Source organism: Harpia harpyja, chromosome 16, assembly GCF_026419915.1.
Source record: "Harpia harpyja isolate bHarHar1 chromosome 16, bHarHar1 primary haplotype, whole genome shotgun sequence".
Classification (NCBI taxonomy): Eukaryota; Metazoa; Chordata; class Aves; order Accipitriformes; family Accipitridae; genus Harpia; species Harpia harpyja.
This window is the reverse complement of record NC_068955.1, coordinates 5,272,305-5,285,671: the sequence shown is the minus strand read 5'-3', so window position 1 is coordinate 5,285,671 and position 13,367 is coordinate 5,272,305. Positions and strand designations below refer to the sequence as shown.

At 56.4% G+C, this 13,367-nt stretch overlaps 1 protein-coding gene across 4 annotated transcripts; it reads left to right on the top strand.

Annotated features, from left to right (window-relative positions):
• The first annotated feature begins 504 nt into the window (after positions 1-504).
• GMEB1 (glucocorticoid modulatory element binding protein 1) lies at positions 505-11,565 on the top strand. 4 transcript variants are annotated; one of them, XM_052811356.1, is made up of 10 exons: positions 505-527; positions 2,218-2,384; positions 3,413-3,495; positions 4,434-4,558; positions 5,463-5,566; positions 5,986-6,140; positions 7,360-7,488; positions 8,222-8,359; positions 9,483-9,605; positions 10,709-11,565. In XM_052811356.1, exons 2-10 carry the CDS (start codon positions 2,257-2,259, stop codon positions 11,413-11,415), a joined length of 1,692 nt encoding a protein of 563 aa, XP_052667316.1. In that variant the 5' UTR covers positions 505-527; positions 2,218-2,256; the 3' UTR covers positions 11,416-11,565. The 4 variants fall into 4 exon arrangements, with proteins under 4 accessions (XP_052667316.1, XP_052667317.1, XP_052667315.1 ...); XM_052811357.1 differs by lacking the exon at positions 505-527 and adding an exon at positions 1,377-1,697; XM_052811358.1 differs by lacking the exon at positions 505-527 and adding an exon at positions 3,599-3,719 and having other exon boundaries at positions 2,321-2,384.
• The last annotated feature ends 1,802 nt before the right edge of the window (positions 11,566-13,367 follow it).

Below are 13,367 nucleotides of genomic sequence, written 5' to 3'. Positions count from 1 at the left end.
GCGGGGAAGGAGCGGGCGCGGCGCGGCCGGGGGGAGCGGGGGCTCGGCCGGGCCGGCGGGGGGGGGGGGGGTCCCGGGCACGCCGGGCGGGGGGGGGGGGGGCACCTCGCTCAGGGTCTAGGGGACGCGGAGCCCCCGAAGCGGGGCTGCGGACGGTCTCGGATGCCCCCGGGCGAGGACCTGTGGGAGCTGGCGACGGACCCGCCGTGGGGGTACAGAGCCCCCGGGCGGGGCCAGGGGTGTCCGGTACCGCTTCCCCCCCACCCGTGGCCCCCACTCCTGTCCCGGCCTCGCGGGGGGGGGGGAAGCCGAGGGGCGGTGCCACCGACCGCCGCTAGGGGGCAGCACGGCGCCGCCGTCGTCGATCATCGTCGGCCCCTTTAAGGCAGGCGGCGGCCGGAAGTGCTGGCGGCCGAGGCCGCGGCGGCTACTGCGCATGCTCCCTTCTGCCCGGCCCGTTTCCCTCCCTCCCCCCCCCCGTCCCCCCTCCCCCTTCTCTCAGCCCCCGGACTCGCCGCTCGGCGACGGTAAGGGCCGGCCGGCGCCGCGCTACGGGAGCCGGGAGGGGCCAGGCGGCGGCGGGGCGGGGCGGGAGGGGACCCGGCCCGGCCCGCCGGCGAAGGGAGGGGAGGGGAGGGGAGGAGGGGGGCGCCCCAGCGCGCGTCGCTGTACGTGCCGCCGCCGCGAGGGCGGACGTCGCGCGCCGCGGGGGGGTGGGGTGGGGGGGGGGGCCGCGCCGCTGCGTCCGCCCGCGGGAGGGGGGGGGGGAGAGGGGGAGGGGGGAAGGCCACACCCCTCCCCCGGGCAGCCCCGCCCCGCCGCCGCGCGCCGCCGGGGGTGGGGGGGGGGGGCCTGCGTCTCGCCCCCCCCCCTCCGCGCCCGCGCGCCCTTGACCCTTGACCCCGAGAGGAGGAGGCCTTGTGGGGAGCGCTGACCTCTGACCCCTCGCCTCGGCGACCCCCGCCCTCCGGGGTGACCCCTTCCCGCCGCGGGGGGCGGGGGGGGGTCGGGGCCTCCCCTCGGCCTAGCGAGGGCCAGCGGCCCCCACCGGGGCCTCGGGGCTCCCGGGGGGGGGGGGGCGTGCTGCTCCCGCGGCCCTGGGGGGGCCCCACCGGCGCCTCACCCTGCCCGGGGTCCTCGTCTAGCAGCCCCCACCCCCCCGGCCGAGGCCAGGCCTCGGCCCGCGGGCCGGAGCCGGTCACCGGTCACCCCCGTGGTTTCTCCATCTCCCGGCGGTGCCCCCCCCCCCGCGCCATGCCGGAAATCCTGAGGAAGCCGCGGCCCCGCCGCCGTCCCACCGCGGAGGGTCCCGGGGGAGCATCACCGGGGAGCGCTGCCCCGGAGGGGGGGGTCTGGCCTGTGCCCAGTCACCCGTGGGGGGGGGTGCACGTCCCCTGGCTTGTCCCAGCCGTGGGCCACCCAGCCCACCGTCACCCACCTGCGGTCCCCTCTGGACACAAGCGCTTCCCCAAAAGCTTCTAAACCCCCAGGGGGGAGGGAGGGGGGGGGTGACCCTGACCCACGCCTGGCACACGGGGCTGAACTCCAGCCCCACGGCAGTAACAAAACCACTTTTATTCCTCCCTGCGTAGCGGTAGGGAACAGCTCGGTGACCCCCCCTGTGAGGATCTCCTGTGACACCGCACCTCTGCCGCCGGGAATACCGGCTTCTCCGCAGCCCGCGTGCGGCGGGAAGGGTCGGTCCCGGGCACGTTCCTGGTAGCGAGGGATCAGAGCATCCCAAGGGCGGCTGGAAGCGCTGCCAGCCGGAGGGGGAGAAGCTCGGAAAACCTTCTCGTGCTCTCGCCAAAACCCACAGTGCGGGTTCGCTTGGCCGGTGTCAGCCTGCGGGGCCGGGGAGAGCCGCCGGCTGCTGCCGGCTCGGGAAGTTATGAGTGGGATGGCACTGGGGGGATCTGCCTCTGTCGGTTTTGTATCGTTGGATGAGATGTTCCCAGCTATCGTGATCAAGAGGGGAGGAGAAATCCTCCTGTGTGTTGACAGGCGCTTGCCATCTCTCTCTGGTGGTGAATTTAAAATGCCTGGTCCCCTCTTTGGAACCGGAGCTTTGCTCTGCCGGCCCCTCGGTCCCCGCTAGCCCGGCCTTTGCTGCGAGGGGACTGGGCGATCATGCTTACACGCCGCTGCCTGTCCCTCTCCCTGCACAGGCAGCGGTGCTGCCGCGGAACAGACCTGCCTCTGCTTTGCCCTCTGCAGCACCGCGGCACCCTGCCACCGCCGGGCTTCATGTGAGAGATGGCGAATGCCGAAGTGAGCGTCCCTGTGGGTGATGTGGTGGTTGTACCAAGTGACGGAAACGAAGGGGAGAACCCGGAGGATACCAAAACCCAAGTGATCTTGCAGCTTCAGCCGGTGCAGCAAGGGTGAGTTGGATGGTATTGGTGTGTCTGGGAGGTGCGGGGTGGGACGTGGGGGGGTTCTCTGCAGGTTTTCGTGGTGCGGGGACCAAGTGTCGCTGCGTTTTCCAGGTCTGCGTCGGTTTTGTGCCACGCACGGTAGAGAGAAAAATACAAGGCAAAAAAGCTTTTGTGTGTGTCGCTGTCACGGGGCCTCCAAGGACTGAAATTGTCCTGCGGGGACGTGTCCGCACGATGCTATCTCCGGATCACAGCAGCCCGGCGATGGCTGTGGCAGTGCGGAAGCAGCGAGGTGGTCGCGGTGCTGCCCCGGCCACGCATCCTCCCAGTCTCCCTCTTTCCTCTCTGGCCCCAGGGTGGGTTGTTGCCACACTGCAGCTGCTGTACGTGGTGGTCTGTGCCCATGGGTCCAGATCCGCATATGCCTCTGTGCCAGCCTTCCCCTAAAATAATCCTCCTCTAAAAGACAATGAAGCTGGGATGTTGAAGGGAATTTTGTGGTCCCCTGGCAGCTGCTGCGGAGAAGTGGCTGCCACCAGGCGCTTCACCTTAACTCTGGATCAATCAGGACGTAAATATACTGGTTCCAGTTTGATAATACTCGCAGAGCAGGGTGGCTGTAGGCCTGACAGTGACTCTTCCCTGCGTGATCACCCCTGCTGCAGTGTCACACAGGGCTGGAAGGGAAATCCTGGGGCATTGAGCTCTGCTTCCTGTTGTCGTGGGTAACTGCCTGTATCAGAAACCAGAGGAGAAGGCACAGGGAAGTGCGCTGCAGAGCTGCTTCAGTGGCGCTGCCAATGTGGAGGGTGCAATGACAGGACTGGGAACGCCTCTGCGTGTTTTGGTCCTTGGGATTATTATCGTATTTTTGTATGTGCCAAAAAAATGCCTGTGACAAACTGTATCAAATGAAATCCATGTCCCTGGAGGACAGGCAAGAAGGAAACAAACTGAATTTTTAACCCCATGCTATGAATCTTAATTTCCCATGATTTATACAGTTTGCTTATGGATGGCTGCTTTCACAACAGGATTTACCAAGAGGGCTCTGAGGCCAGCGCCGCCGTAGTGGCCGTCGAAACCCACACCATCCACAAGCTAGAAGAAGGGATCGGTGAGTTCCCGCTTGGCGTGGGCAGAATCCCCTCCTCAGGGCTGGTCGCCGTTGAGCTGGTGTCTCCAGTTCGCTGGGCTTCCTTCTGGCTCTGCCCCTGCAGATGCTGTTTCCCAGGCATGGATGTGGGTGCAGGGGCTGGGCATACTCTGGACTAAGAGTCTGCTGTTACTGCTTGGTCTCAAAGTCCTGGAACTGAGATCCTGGCTCTCCTGCAATGAATGGTAAGGGCTCCCACGGGGTCCAGGGGAGCCGAGATTTCACCCTAGACTTGGTGTGTGACGCTAGCAGGCAGGAATGATGGTTATAAGGATGGCAGTTGTGTCTGCGCTGGCTGAGGCATCAGACTCTGATTGCTGGCTCTTTGCTGAACGAACAGCCTGACAGTTTGGGTTGGATGTTCAGAAGAACCGAGCAGGTGGGCTCCGAGTGCTCCCTGCCATCCTGAGGAGTATGTGGGAGAAGGCTCCTGTCATTAGGTGCTGTCACTAGATCTTAACTAGTGTTCTGCTTCCTTGTGTGGGTGTGGGTCTTTTGGCAGTATTAGCAGAAACTCTGCGTGTGAAGAGAATATATTATCAGTAAATATCTGATATCTCTGCTAAAGAGATACCAGAGCTCCAAGAAATCAGAGATATCTGTGCTTTCCACAAAGATTGTTCTCATTGACCACCCCCCCTTACAGATTTGTTGGATTTCCGATCCCATGTTCTCCTGATAGATGAGCTTCATTTTGAGTGTTGCTATATTAAAAAGCAGATGACAGTTGCAGTTAGAGCTAGTAATTGGAGAAGACTAAGGCAGGATCCTGGACTGGGAACGGTCCTTCTTTTGGCATCCTCGGTGTAGGTCTCGCAACCTGTGAGCTTTCAGCTCCTGCCTCGTGGGATTTGAGCTTCTTGGGTGGAAAGTTTCATTTTCGCCCCTTCCTCTCTCAGACCCCAGCACCATTGAAACGAACGAGGAAATCGAGATCGCCTATCCCATCACCTGCGGGGAGAGCAAAGCCATCCTGCTCTGGAAGAAGTTTGTCTGTCCCGGAATTAATGTCAAGTGTGTAAAGGTAAGGGAGTTTTCGCAGTGGATTCCTTCTCTGCTCTCAAGGTCTGGCACTTGACCTCCACAGGACTTTATTTTTGCATTTCATCTTTCAAAATTTGCCTTTGCAGTGTGCTGGATTGTTAGTGCTAAAGTTGTTTTTAGCATGAGGAGAAGCAGGGGAAGAGTGGGTTAAGGAGTGAAGGCCTATCACCCATGTTGTATTTCAGAGTCGTATTTGGCACTTGATGAGGGACTTGGAGCTGAAGGCAGGCAGGGGATGCATACTGAGATCTGCCAGAGCTCTTCTTCCTTGTCTGTTTCCCCCGGTGTCCTGATACTCCACTCCTGTCACTCCCTCAGTGAGAAGGTTGCATCAAGAGAAATCTTGCTGTTACTTTTTCCACTTGAGAGTGTGGTAATGTAACAGCTGATGCGCTGAGGCTGAGTCCCCGTGTGCTGCTCTGGTGAGAGTGCTCTGTTGCTGACCCTCAATGGGAACTATCTTAGTCACTGGAGCAGGACAGAACAGATGCCTGAGTGAATACCTGTGTCAGCTAGATGTTGCTCGGCTGTTTGATGTAACGGGAGTCTTCTGTGATGATCTGCAAGATGACTGTACATGCTCACAGAAGGAGCTAATTTGGTTCGTGCTTCATATGAAAGCCTTCAGGGCTGTTCCTGGCTAAAGCTGTGTGGTTCGAATGCCAATGGCTGGCAGGTCATCTCTGCAAAGATACCTGTTCTGGAGTTATAAGTTTTGCTGCACTGAAGGGTTCAAAGCTGGTAGGAATTTGAGAAGCAGCTCCTCTTTCTGGGTAAAAGTGGGGGCTTAGACGAGCTGTGGACTGGCTGTGTTGGGTGTCCCAATACAGTCTTTTGAAGTGATATTACCCTGTTTGCTGAGCCTTTGTTTATCTCGTTGTCAGTTCAATGACCAACTGATCAGCCCGAAGCATTTTGTTCACCTGGCTGGGAAGTCTACCCTAAAGGACTGGAAGAGAGCCATTCGCCTCGGAGGAATCATGCTGAGGTATCTGACTCTGTCCAGCTTCAGGGCTTTGTCACTGCAGCTGCATGATCCCGAGCTGGCGTTTTGTCTGCTCTGCAGTCCCCAGGACATCTCTTGGAAGCTCACATTACCCGGCCAGTAGCCTGCAGAGATCCTGGCCCCATGGTCTGAGGGGCAGGATTCCTCATCCTGTACAGAAGTGGCCTCACCTGGGGGACCTGGTGGGGGCAGAAAAGGGGTGGAGCCCTGTATGTGAAGCTGGGGGATGGCTTGTATTTGCCATTTGAAAGCCCTGCAGGAGATGTTTTTTGTGCAGAGTGGCACTGGGTCTCCCTTTCTCTGTCCTTCCCATGGCTGTAGCATTCCTATGTGGAATACTCCCTTTTGTCTTCAGGCTGAGATTTGAGCTGAGCCTGGTTCTCTCCCCACTCCCTGCACAGGAAGATGATGGATTCGGGGCAAATTGACTTCTACCAGCACGACAAAGTTTGCACCAACACCTGTCGAAGCACCAAGTTTGATCTCCTCATCAGCAGCGCCAGAGCACCGGTGCCGGGGCAGCAGAGCGTGGTGCAGACTCCTACATCAGCTGACGGTAGGAAACCAGTTAGCAATGCCACAGGAGTTGCCCTCTGACACTCCTCACCGTCCGTGGACTAATGAAATCAGGCTGACCCCACACATGCACACCTTACACCTTCTCCCCAGGCGTAGCAGGGCAGTCCCACCGTTTAGGAGACTGCTCTGATTTCTGGGAAGGCAAATGCTTCTCCTGTCTGCTCAGAGAGGTCTCGGCACCATCTCTCAGGGTGATCTGCTCTGCAGTAATGCGAGGGCTGGAAAGCAGCTGGTGTTAAGCAGTGACTAGAGGCAGCCTTGGGAGCCAGGGGAGGCTCACCTTGAAAGGATCCCTGTTCTGGGGTCACCATGTGAGCAAACACCTGAGAGAGCTCACACAGTGTTTTCTGATGTCTTTCCTATTTGAGGGTCTATTACAAAGGCACGAGATGGGCTAATGCTCAGGAATGACTTTAGGGATGCTGACCTCCTCCGGAGCAGCCTGCTCCACATCACCTGGACATCCATGAACGGGGTATGATGGCTGGAAACGATTTGATTGTCATTCCAACTGCAAATTCTCAGCGAATCCTGTGCTCCAGAGCAGAAAGTGATCTCTTTGCTAAGGTTAAGGGAGAAGACTACTCCCAACCATACTGCATCGTTCAGCTGGGCAGGTTACATTTCTCTAAGGCCCTGGGTGGGTGAGATGCCAGAGTTGTCCATAGGCTAAGGAGAATCTCCTGGAAAGCACATGGTAAAACCTTGCAGTGGCTGCAGATTGGCTTAGTCCCAAATTTGATCCAGAAATTTAGGATTGAGTCAGATCCGTTTCCTTTTTATAAACCAGCTTGGACCCTGACCCCATCATTTCCTGAGAGATCAGAGCATCTCTGGGGCGCAGAGCTCCCTGTTGATGATGCAAGGGGAGAAGGGTGGGTGGGCCAAGGCTTATTTGTTCCCTTCTTCATTCTGATCCCTTTCTGATCTTTTTATGCCAGGACTCCAGTTTGCTTTTTGGAGGGCACGTGGTTTTCCCTCCAGAAGCCCCAGAGCCTTTCACAACCACAGTTCCAATGAGAAGCATTAATATTTGCTTTTAGCTAATTTGGTTGAAAGAAGCCAGGCACAAATAACCTGACCACGAGAGTGAAAAAAAAGAGCCTGGGAGGGGTGAAGGGGATGGAAAGCAAAGCAGGGATTCAGGGCTGGTACTCCAGGTGCCGCAGAGGGAGCTGACGTTGCCTCTCTGGCAGGGAGCATCACCCAGATCGCGCTGTCAGAGGAGAGCATGGAGGAGGGGATTGAGTGGAACTCGGCTCTGACGGCTGCCGTCACCATGGCCACTGAGGAAGGCATGAAAAAGGACACGGATGAGATCTCGGGTAAGCTCAGGCTGCTTGTTGGGTGTTTTCTTCTCCCCTCGCCTGTTACATTCTGGAGACTGAAATCCTGAAAATAAGGAGAGTTTAGGCAATGACAGAGATGTCCCCCAGCTGCTTGGCTATCCCAGCATTTCCCAGGCATGCAGGGTCCCTGCCAAATGGAGCTCCTCACTGCTGCAGGCAGAGGGGGACTTCAGCCCTGGCCTTGTGGCTGGTGGATGATCCCCCAGATCAGTTGCTACTAGTTACAGTGAGGGGCTTTTTTTTTTTTTTTTTATTCATGCTAAGGGTGTAAACACCTGCCAACCTGAAGCTAGACTGAAACCATCAGTGAGCAGTGTCTTGTTAGTACCCCGTGTTAGTACCCTGTCAGCTCGCTTGGCTGCGTCTCACTGGCTGAAGTGCCTTGCCTTCCCTCTTAGGATCAGTACGGAAGCTTAGGCAGAATTTCCTCAAACAAAAATTTTAAGCTCTGCATCTTGCAAAGATGAACAGAGGCAATGAAATGTTGCCTTGGAAGTCATGGTGCTGCTTGAAAACATGTTACTGATTTGCTGTCTGGGTCTGTTTTTCTTCTTCTGGGTTTTTTTTTTGCATGTCATGTCCACCCCAATGGCCAAATTAGAAGTCGTCTTGCAACTTTACTCTTGCCTGAAAGGTTTAAGGTAGCCTTGTGGGGGAAAATGCCAAATGCTTGTACGTGTTGACTTCTTTTTCCCTCTCCTTGTGACAGAGGACACGCTGATGTTCTGGAAAGGAATAGCTGATGTGGGGCTGATGGAAGAGGTTGTGTGCAACATCCAGAAGGAGATAGAAGAAGTCCTAAGAGGCGTCCAGCAGAGGTTGGGTCAGTCTCCCTTCCAGATGACAGGTAGGTTGTGAGCCACAGCCGCTGGCTCTGCAGTGGGGAAGGATGCTGAAAAGGGCAGCTGCTGGCCAAAAAAAGTGACAAGGGTCCATCCCCATCGTTTAAAGCTGTTGAGTCAGGATGGCGAGCGAGTTACCACTCAGTAGCTGAGCTGGGGAGCTGGGTCTGGGTGTGGTCTCAGCCTGCCCGACTGTGAAGTGCATTTGGTTACACCACTGCAGGGCACAAGGACACAACGTGCCACCGTGTTCCCTGAGCAAAATAACCCTGGCAGCTTGCTGACACCATCGGGCAACTGTCCTCAGCTCCTGGCCCTCATGAAAGCCTGCCCAGATTCACTTCTCGGACCAGAGTTAGTCAAACACTTTTCTCCGTGACAGTGCAGGCTTGAACAGGTCCTGCCCCCTCACTTCTCGTTCTGTCTTCACTTGTGCCAGAAAACCTGGTTTTGGGGCTGAACCAGATGAGGGAACTGATCTGGGTTAAAAATAACTCCCCTCGCCTCTTTAGGGTTATTTTTAACTTGGATCAGTTCCCTAATCCAGTTCAGCACATGCCCCTGTGAGCACAGGGTTTGAGAGCACCTCTTGTTGATGCTCTTGCTGAGAGAACATCCATGTAGCCACAAACTTCATTTTACCCAGGATATTTTTTTTATTTTCTAATTTAGCATTGGGCTGGCGGATCTTTGTGTCTGGTAGGTGGCAGCTTTTGGAAGCTGTGAGTGATTGAAGTCAGTGGATTATAATAGAAATTTTGCACAGCTTTCAGTGGAGCTGGCATGTTAATGACACTGTCAGCAGCATGGGGTGATGATTTGTAGGTGGAGATCTCGTTTGTATCTCTGTGATTGCAAATTATGCTTTCATTTGCAGCAATTCTGAGCTGCTTGGGTGACACATCTCTGTTTCATTTTCTTTGTCATGTGAATGGGATTATTTAGTCCTTGGATGTCAGAAGGATGTGGGACCTGGGTCTGCCCTTGTCAGCCAGCCCATGTGAAAGAACAGAGATAGTTTTACAAAAGGCAGCAGAAAATTTTTGGTGTAATACGAGCATCTTTTGAGTACGTGACCAAGTCCCATGTGTGGGACTAGGCACTCATCCCCATGCACTTTCCTTGCAGATGCTGCTGTCTTGAACAACGTTGCCCACACATTTGGCCTAATGGACACAGTCAAGAAGGTTCTGGACAACAGGAAAAACCAGACAGAGCAAGGAGAGGAACAGTTTCTTTACACACTGGCAGGTACAGTCAGTGCTTAGTAAAGGCTTCTCATCCTGCTGCTGCTCTTGGGAACTGATGTGACTTTCCTTTGACATAACCCCCAGTGAACCATATTTCGGTTATTGTTCAATACATGCTGCCCCAAAACAAATGCATCCCAATCCCTTTTCATCCTAGGGCTTGAGTGGAATTTCTCCTCTCCCTTGCCTCGCAGGGAGCAGTTACCTGGGGCATTCAACAGCCCAAAGTCTGTGCCCTTTGCTGCAGCCAGGGTGCTGGGGGTGCGAGTCCGATTCTGTCGGTATTAGGAAATAGGTGCTGCTAGCTAAGAGCTGTTCGGCGGTCATCCGAGCTGTGGGCAGTGCTGTGCTGTGCCCGAGCTAATAAGCTTCTCTGTCTATGGGGTGCTGAGTTGTATGCTTGTCTTGGCATGGAGCTATCAGGTGTCTTGCACAGCTTCCCCTGAGCTGAAGCCAATAACCTGACCTGGATTCTCCAGAGCCGCTTGCTGGATTTGTCTCCCTCCTCACTGTGTCTGTAGGACCTGTTCTTATCTGGGATGTCCTAGTCCCCTACTGCCCTGGATAAATGAGATTACTGTGCTACTTCTGACTTCCAGTGTTCACACAGACAAGGGTTGTGGGAGGTGTTTCATTGACCCAGGCAGTCCTGCTCCCTGTCCCCAATACAGGTGCTCAGCTCCTGGGGAGGGGACCCAGCCAAGCTCAGGAGGTGGTTCCTACCGCCTGGAGAGGTTTGTCCACTCTCCCTTGTAGGTGGGTCTCGCCTGGGGAGCAGAAATGCCCATCTTCTCATCAGTAGGAGTAGCCAACTGCTATACCGCATCGCCTGTTCCTTATCCAGGTGCTGACAGCTGGCCAAAGCAGGCTGAGCAGGTGCAGAACATTGACCCGGTCTGTGTGGGTGGCAGGAGAATCTGGCCTTTTCCTTCAGAGCAGTTTGATCTTGAGTGAAATGCTAAGATGATGCTAGACTGGGTGGTTAGGAGACCTCCTGTCGCAAACGTGGGGTGTAACGGTTATTTATGGAGCCCGTGAGTCCCCAGGAGCTCCTGCAGCATGCTGGCCCTAGCCCAACGCACTGCTTAGCCGTTCTCTTTGCAGAACTGGAGCGGCAGCTGGAAGAGCAGAAGAAACTTGCCAAGGACCAGAAGGCAAAGTCCCAAACCATCCAGAACGTGGTGCTGATGCCCGTCAGCGCTCCCAAGCCCCCCAAGAGACCCCGCCTGCAGCGCCCAGCCTCCGCCACCGTCCTCAGCCCCTCCACCCCCATCCAGCAGCCTCAGTTCACGGTCATCTCACCCATCGCTATCGCGCCTGTCGGACAGCAGTTCTCCGTGGGCAACATCCCGGTGGCAACTATTAGCCAAGGCTCCAGCCCGGTGACTGTTCATACCTTGCCATCTGGCTCCCAGCTTTTCCGATACGCCACCGTGGTGTCCTCCTCCAAGACCAGCTCCTCCGACACAGTCACCCTCCACCCGTCCTCCAGCCTGGCGCTGCTGAGCTCGGCGGCCATGCAGGACAGCGGAGCCCTGGCGAACGTGGCGGCTGTGGTCAACCCCGTGGAACTGGTGGCCATGGAGTCCGGCCTCACTTCCACCATCCAAGCTGTGGAAGGCACCTCGGACGACGGGCAGACCATCATAGAGATCGACCCGGCACCGGATCCTGAAGCGGACACGGACGAGTCGGAGGGCAAAGCTGTGATCCTGGAGACAGAGCTGAGGACTGAGGAGAAAGTGGTGGGAGATGTGGAGGACCATCAGCACCAGGTCCATAACGTGGAGATTGTGGTCTTGGAGGACTAGTGGGGGAAGGCAAGCGTCAGTTTGGGGAAGAGTTGGGAACTTGTTTTATTTTGGGCTTTTTTGTTAAGCATCTTTGCCAGCCACCCCATTTGTTTCCATGGATATTTTCATTGTACTGTATATAATATATATATATACATTTTTTTTTTTTTTAAACAAAAAAGCTGGAGAAACACGTGAGACCTGGAAATGGCTCCGTCTCCGTGGAGCACTGAACAATACCGCCTGTTTGCAGGGTCAAGGAGAGACTGGATCTCTGCTGAACAATCCAACCGGGAGGAACTGGATGAGGGCTCCTGGCGCCGAGAGCGCGCCATGGCCCAGCTGCGCGCATGGTGCTTCTGCTCCAGGCCTGCCCTGGCCCCGAATATTTTATTTCAGAGAGACAATAACCAGTGGCTGGAGCATTGATGTGACTGTGGGAAGGGGGGGACGGCTTTGGGGTGGAACAGGTACCTCATTTGTATTTTTATTTTTCCCGAGGGAAGGGAATTCTGTCAGACTCTTCACTGTCACCTCAACTGGGATTTTTTTATTATTATTCTTGCTTTGGGGAAGAGGACAGTAACCCTGCCTTTACTGTCCATATTCTCCTCCTCCACACAAATTGTTTTTATATCTATATTTTTTTGTATTTGTTTGCTCTTTCCCTTCCCTTGTCCAGATTTCCCAGCTGCAGAGCCCTGGGACCTACTCTCGCCGGTCTCGGGGTCCTTGTATCCCAATCCCTCCTCTTCCCATGGCACTTTTCCCCCATCCCTTTCCCTGCCTGGCCAGGCTCGGTGCTGCAGACGCCGCTTGGAGACTCTGAGATCACTTCAGCCTTTTGAATAAAGGCAAAAAAACATCAACTCGAGCTTAAAACTATAACCTCCCCCTTCACTGCTCAGCGCTGCAGGGACCTTTCGGGGTGTACAAAGCATGTTGTGCTGTTGCTTTCCGGGAGAGCTGGACTCCGGATTGGGGCAGCTTCTGTTTACACTGTGTGCTGGGGCTGCTCCGTGCTTGTCGCTACTTGTTTGGTGGTTTTATTTTTGTATTTTTCTTCTTTCTTCCTGTAATCTCTTGGCAGGATTAGAACTGGCACGTTGCTGAAATAACGTGCGCCCCGCTGTTTTCCCTCTTTCCCTCTTTTTTTTCGGTGGCCGGAGGTCCCTTTGGGCTCCACCACGGTGGGAAGGTGGAAGGGGGGATGCGCCGGGTGCTGTTAGAGCTGCGGAGGTTCGGGAGGGCTGGGAGGGGAGGGAGCTGCTTGGCTGGAAATATTAAGCAAAACAACAGCAAAGGAAACACACCTGGGGAGGGCGGGTGGGGAGGGGGAAGGAAGATGTGTTTGGCTATTTTTTTGCATTAAAAGGAAAAATTGAACTACTCTTGAATGGTTTATTTGTGGGTAGGTGAAAGGCGGCGGCTCCGTCACCCTGGAGGCAGCACGGGACGGGCAGGTATCCCTCTGCCCGCAGCCATGAGGGGTGGTCGCTGCTGCTCGGACCCCCAGCCTCGGCCGGGAAGCATCCCACCAGTTTTCCGATGGAGGTCGGAGCCAGGTGGCGGTGGCAGCTCGCAGCCAGTCCAGGTGTTGGGGAACAGCTGTGGGAGCCAGATCCTGTGGATTTTGGGTCAGGGGTCCACCTCCCTCCATGTCCAGCAGCCTTCACTCCATTCCCCTCCGGCTTGCCCCATGCGGGCAGCCCCTTCACTGGGGAGGGATGAGGTCCTTTGGGGGGGACCCCCCCCCCCAAAACTGGGCTTACAGCAGGTCCTTCCATCTGCCACCCCTGCCCAAGCTGTGCCCCTTTCTTGGCCGGGAAAGGCTGCACTCCCGGCCCCTCGGGGGTCGGGGCCCAGGGAGCCCATTGACCGGGGAAGGGGGGTCCCCCAGGGTTGCGATGGCCCCCGGTTCCCCCCCCACCCCCTGGGGTGCTGGGCTGGGGGCTGTGCCCTGAGCGCGG

Excerpts from the sequence above, each read along its gene's own strand:
- GMEB1 (XM_052811356.1), top strand. The coding sequence starts at position 2,257 with ATGGCGAATGCCGAAGTGAGCGTCCCTGTGGGTGATGTGGTGGTTGTA. Across the intron at positions 4,559-5,462 it reads TTAATGTCAAGTGTGTAAAG|TTCAATGACCAACTGATCAG; the intron begins GTAAGGGAGTTT and ends TCTCGTTGTCAG. Across the intron at positions 5,567-5,985 it reads CTCGGAGGAATCATGCTGAG|GAAGATGATGGATTCGGGGC; the intron begins GTATCTGACTCT and ends CTCCCTGCACAG.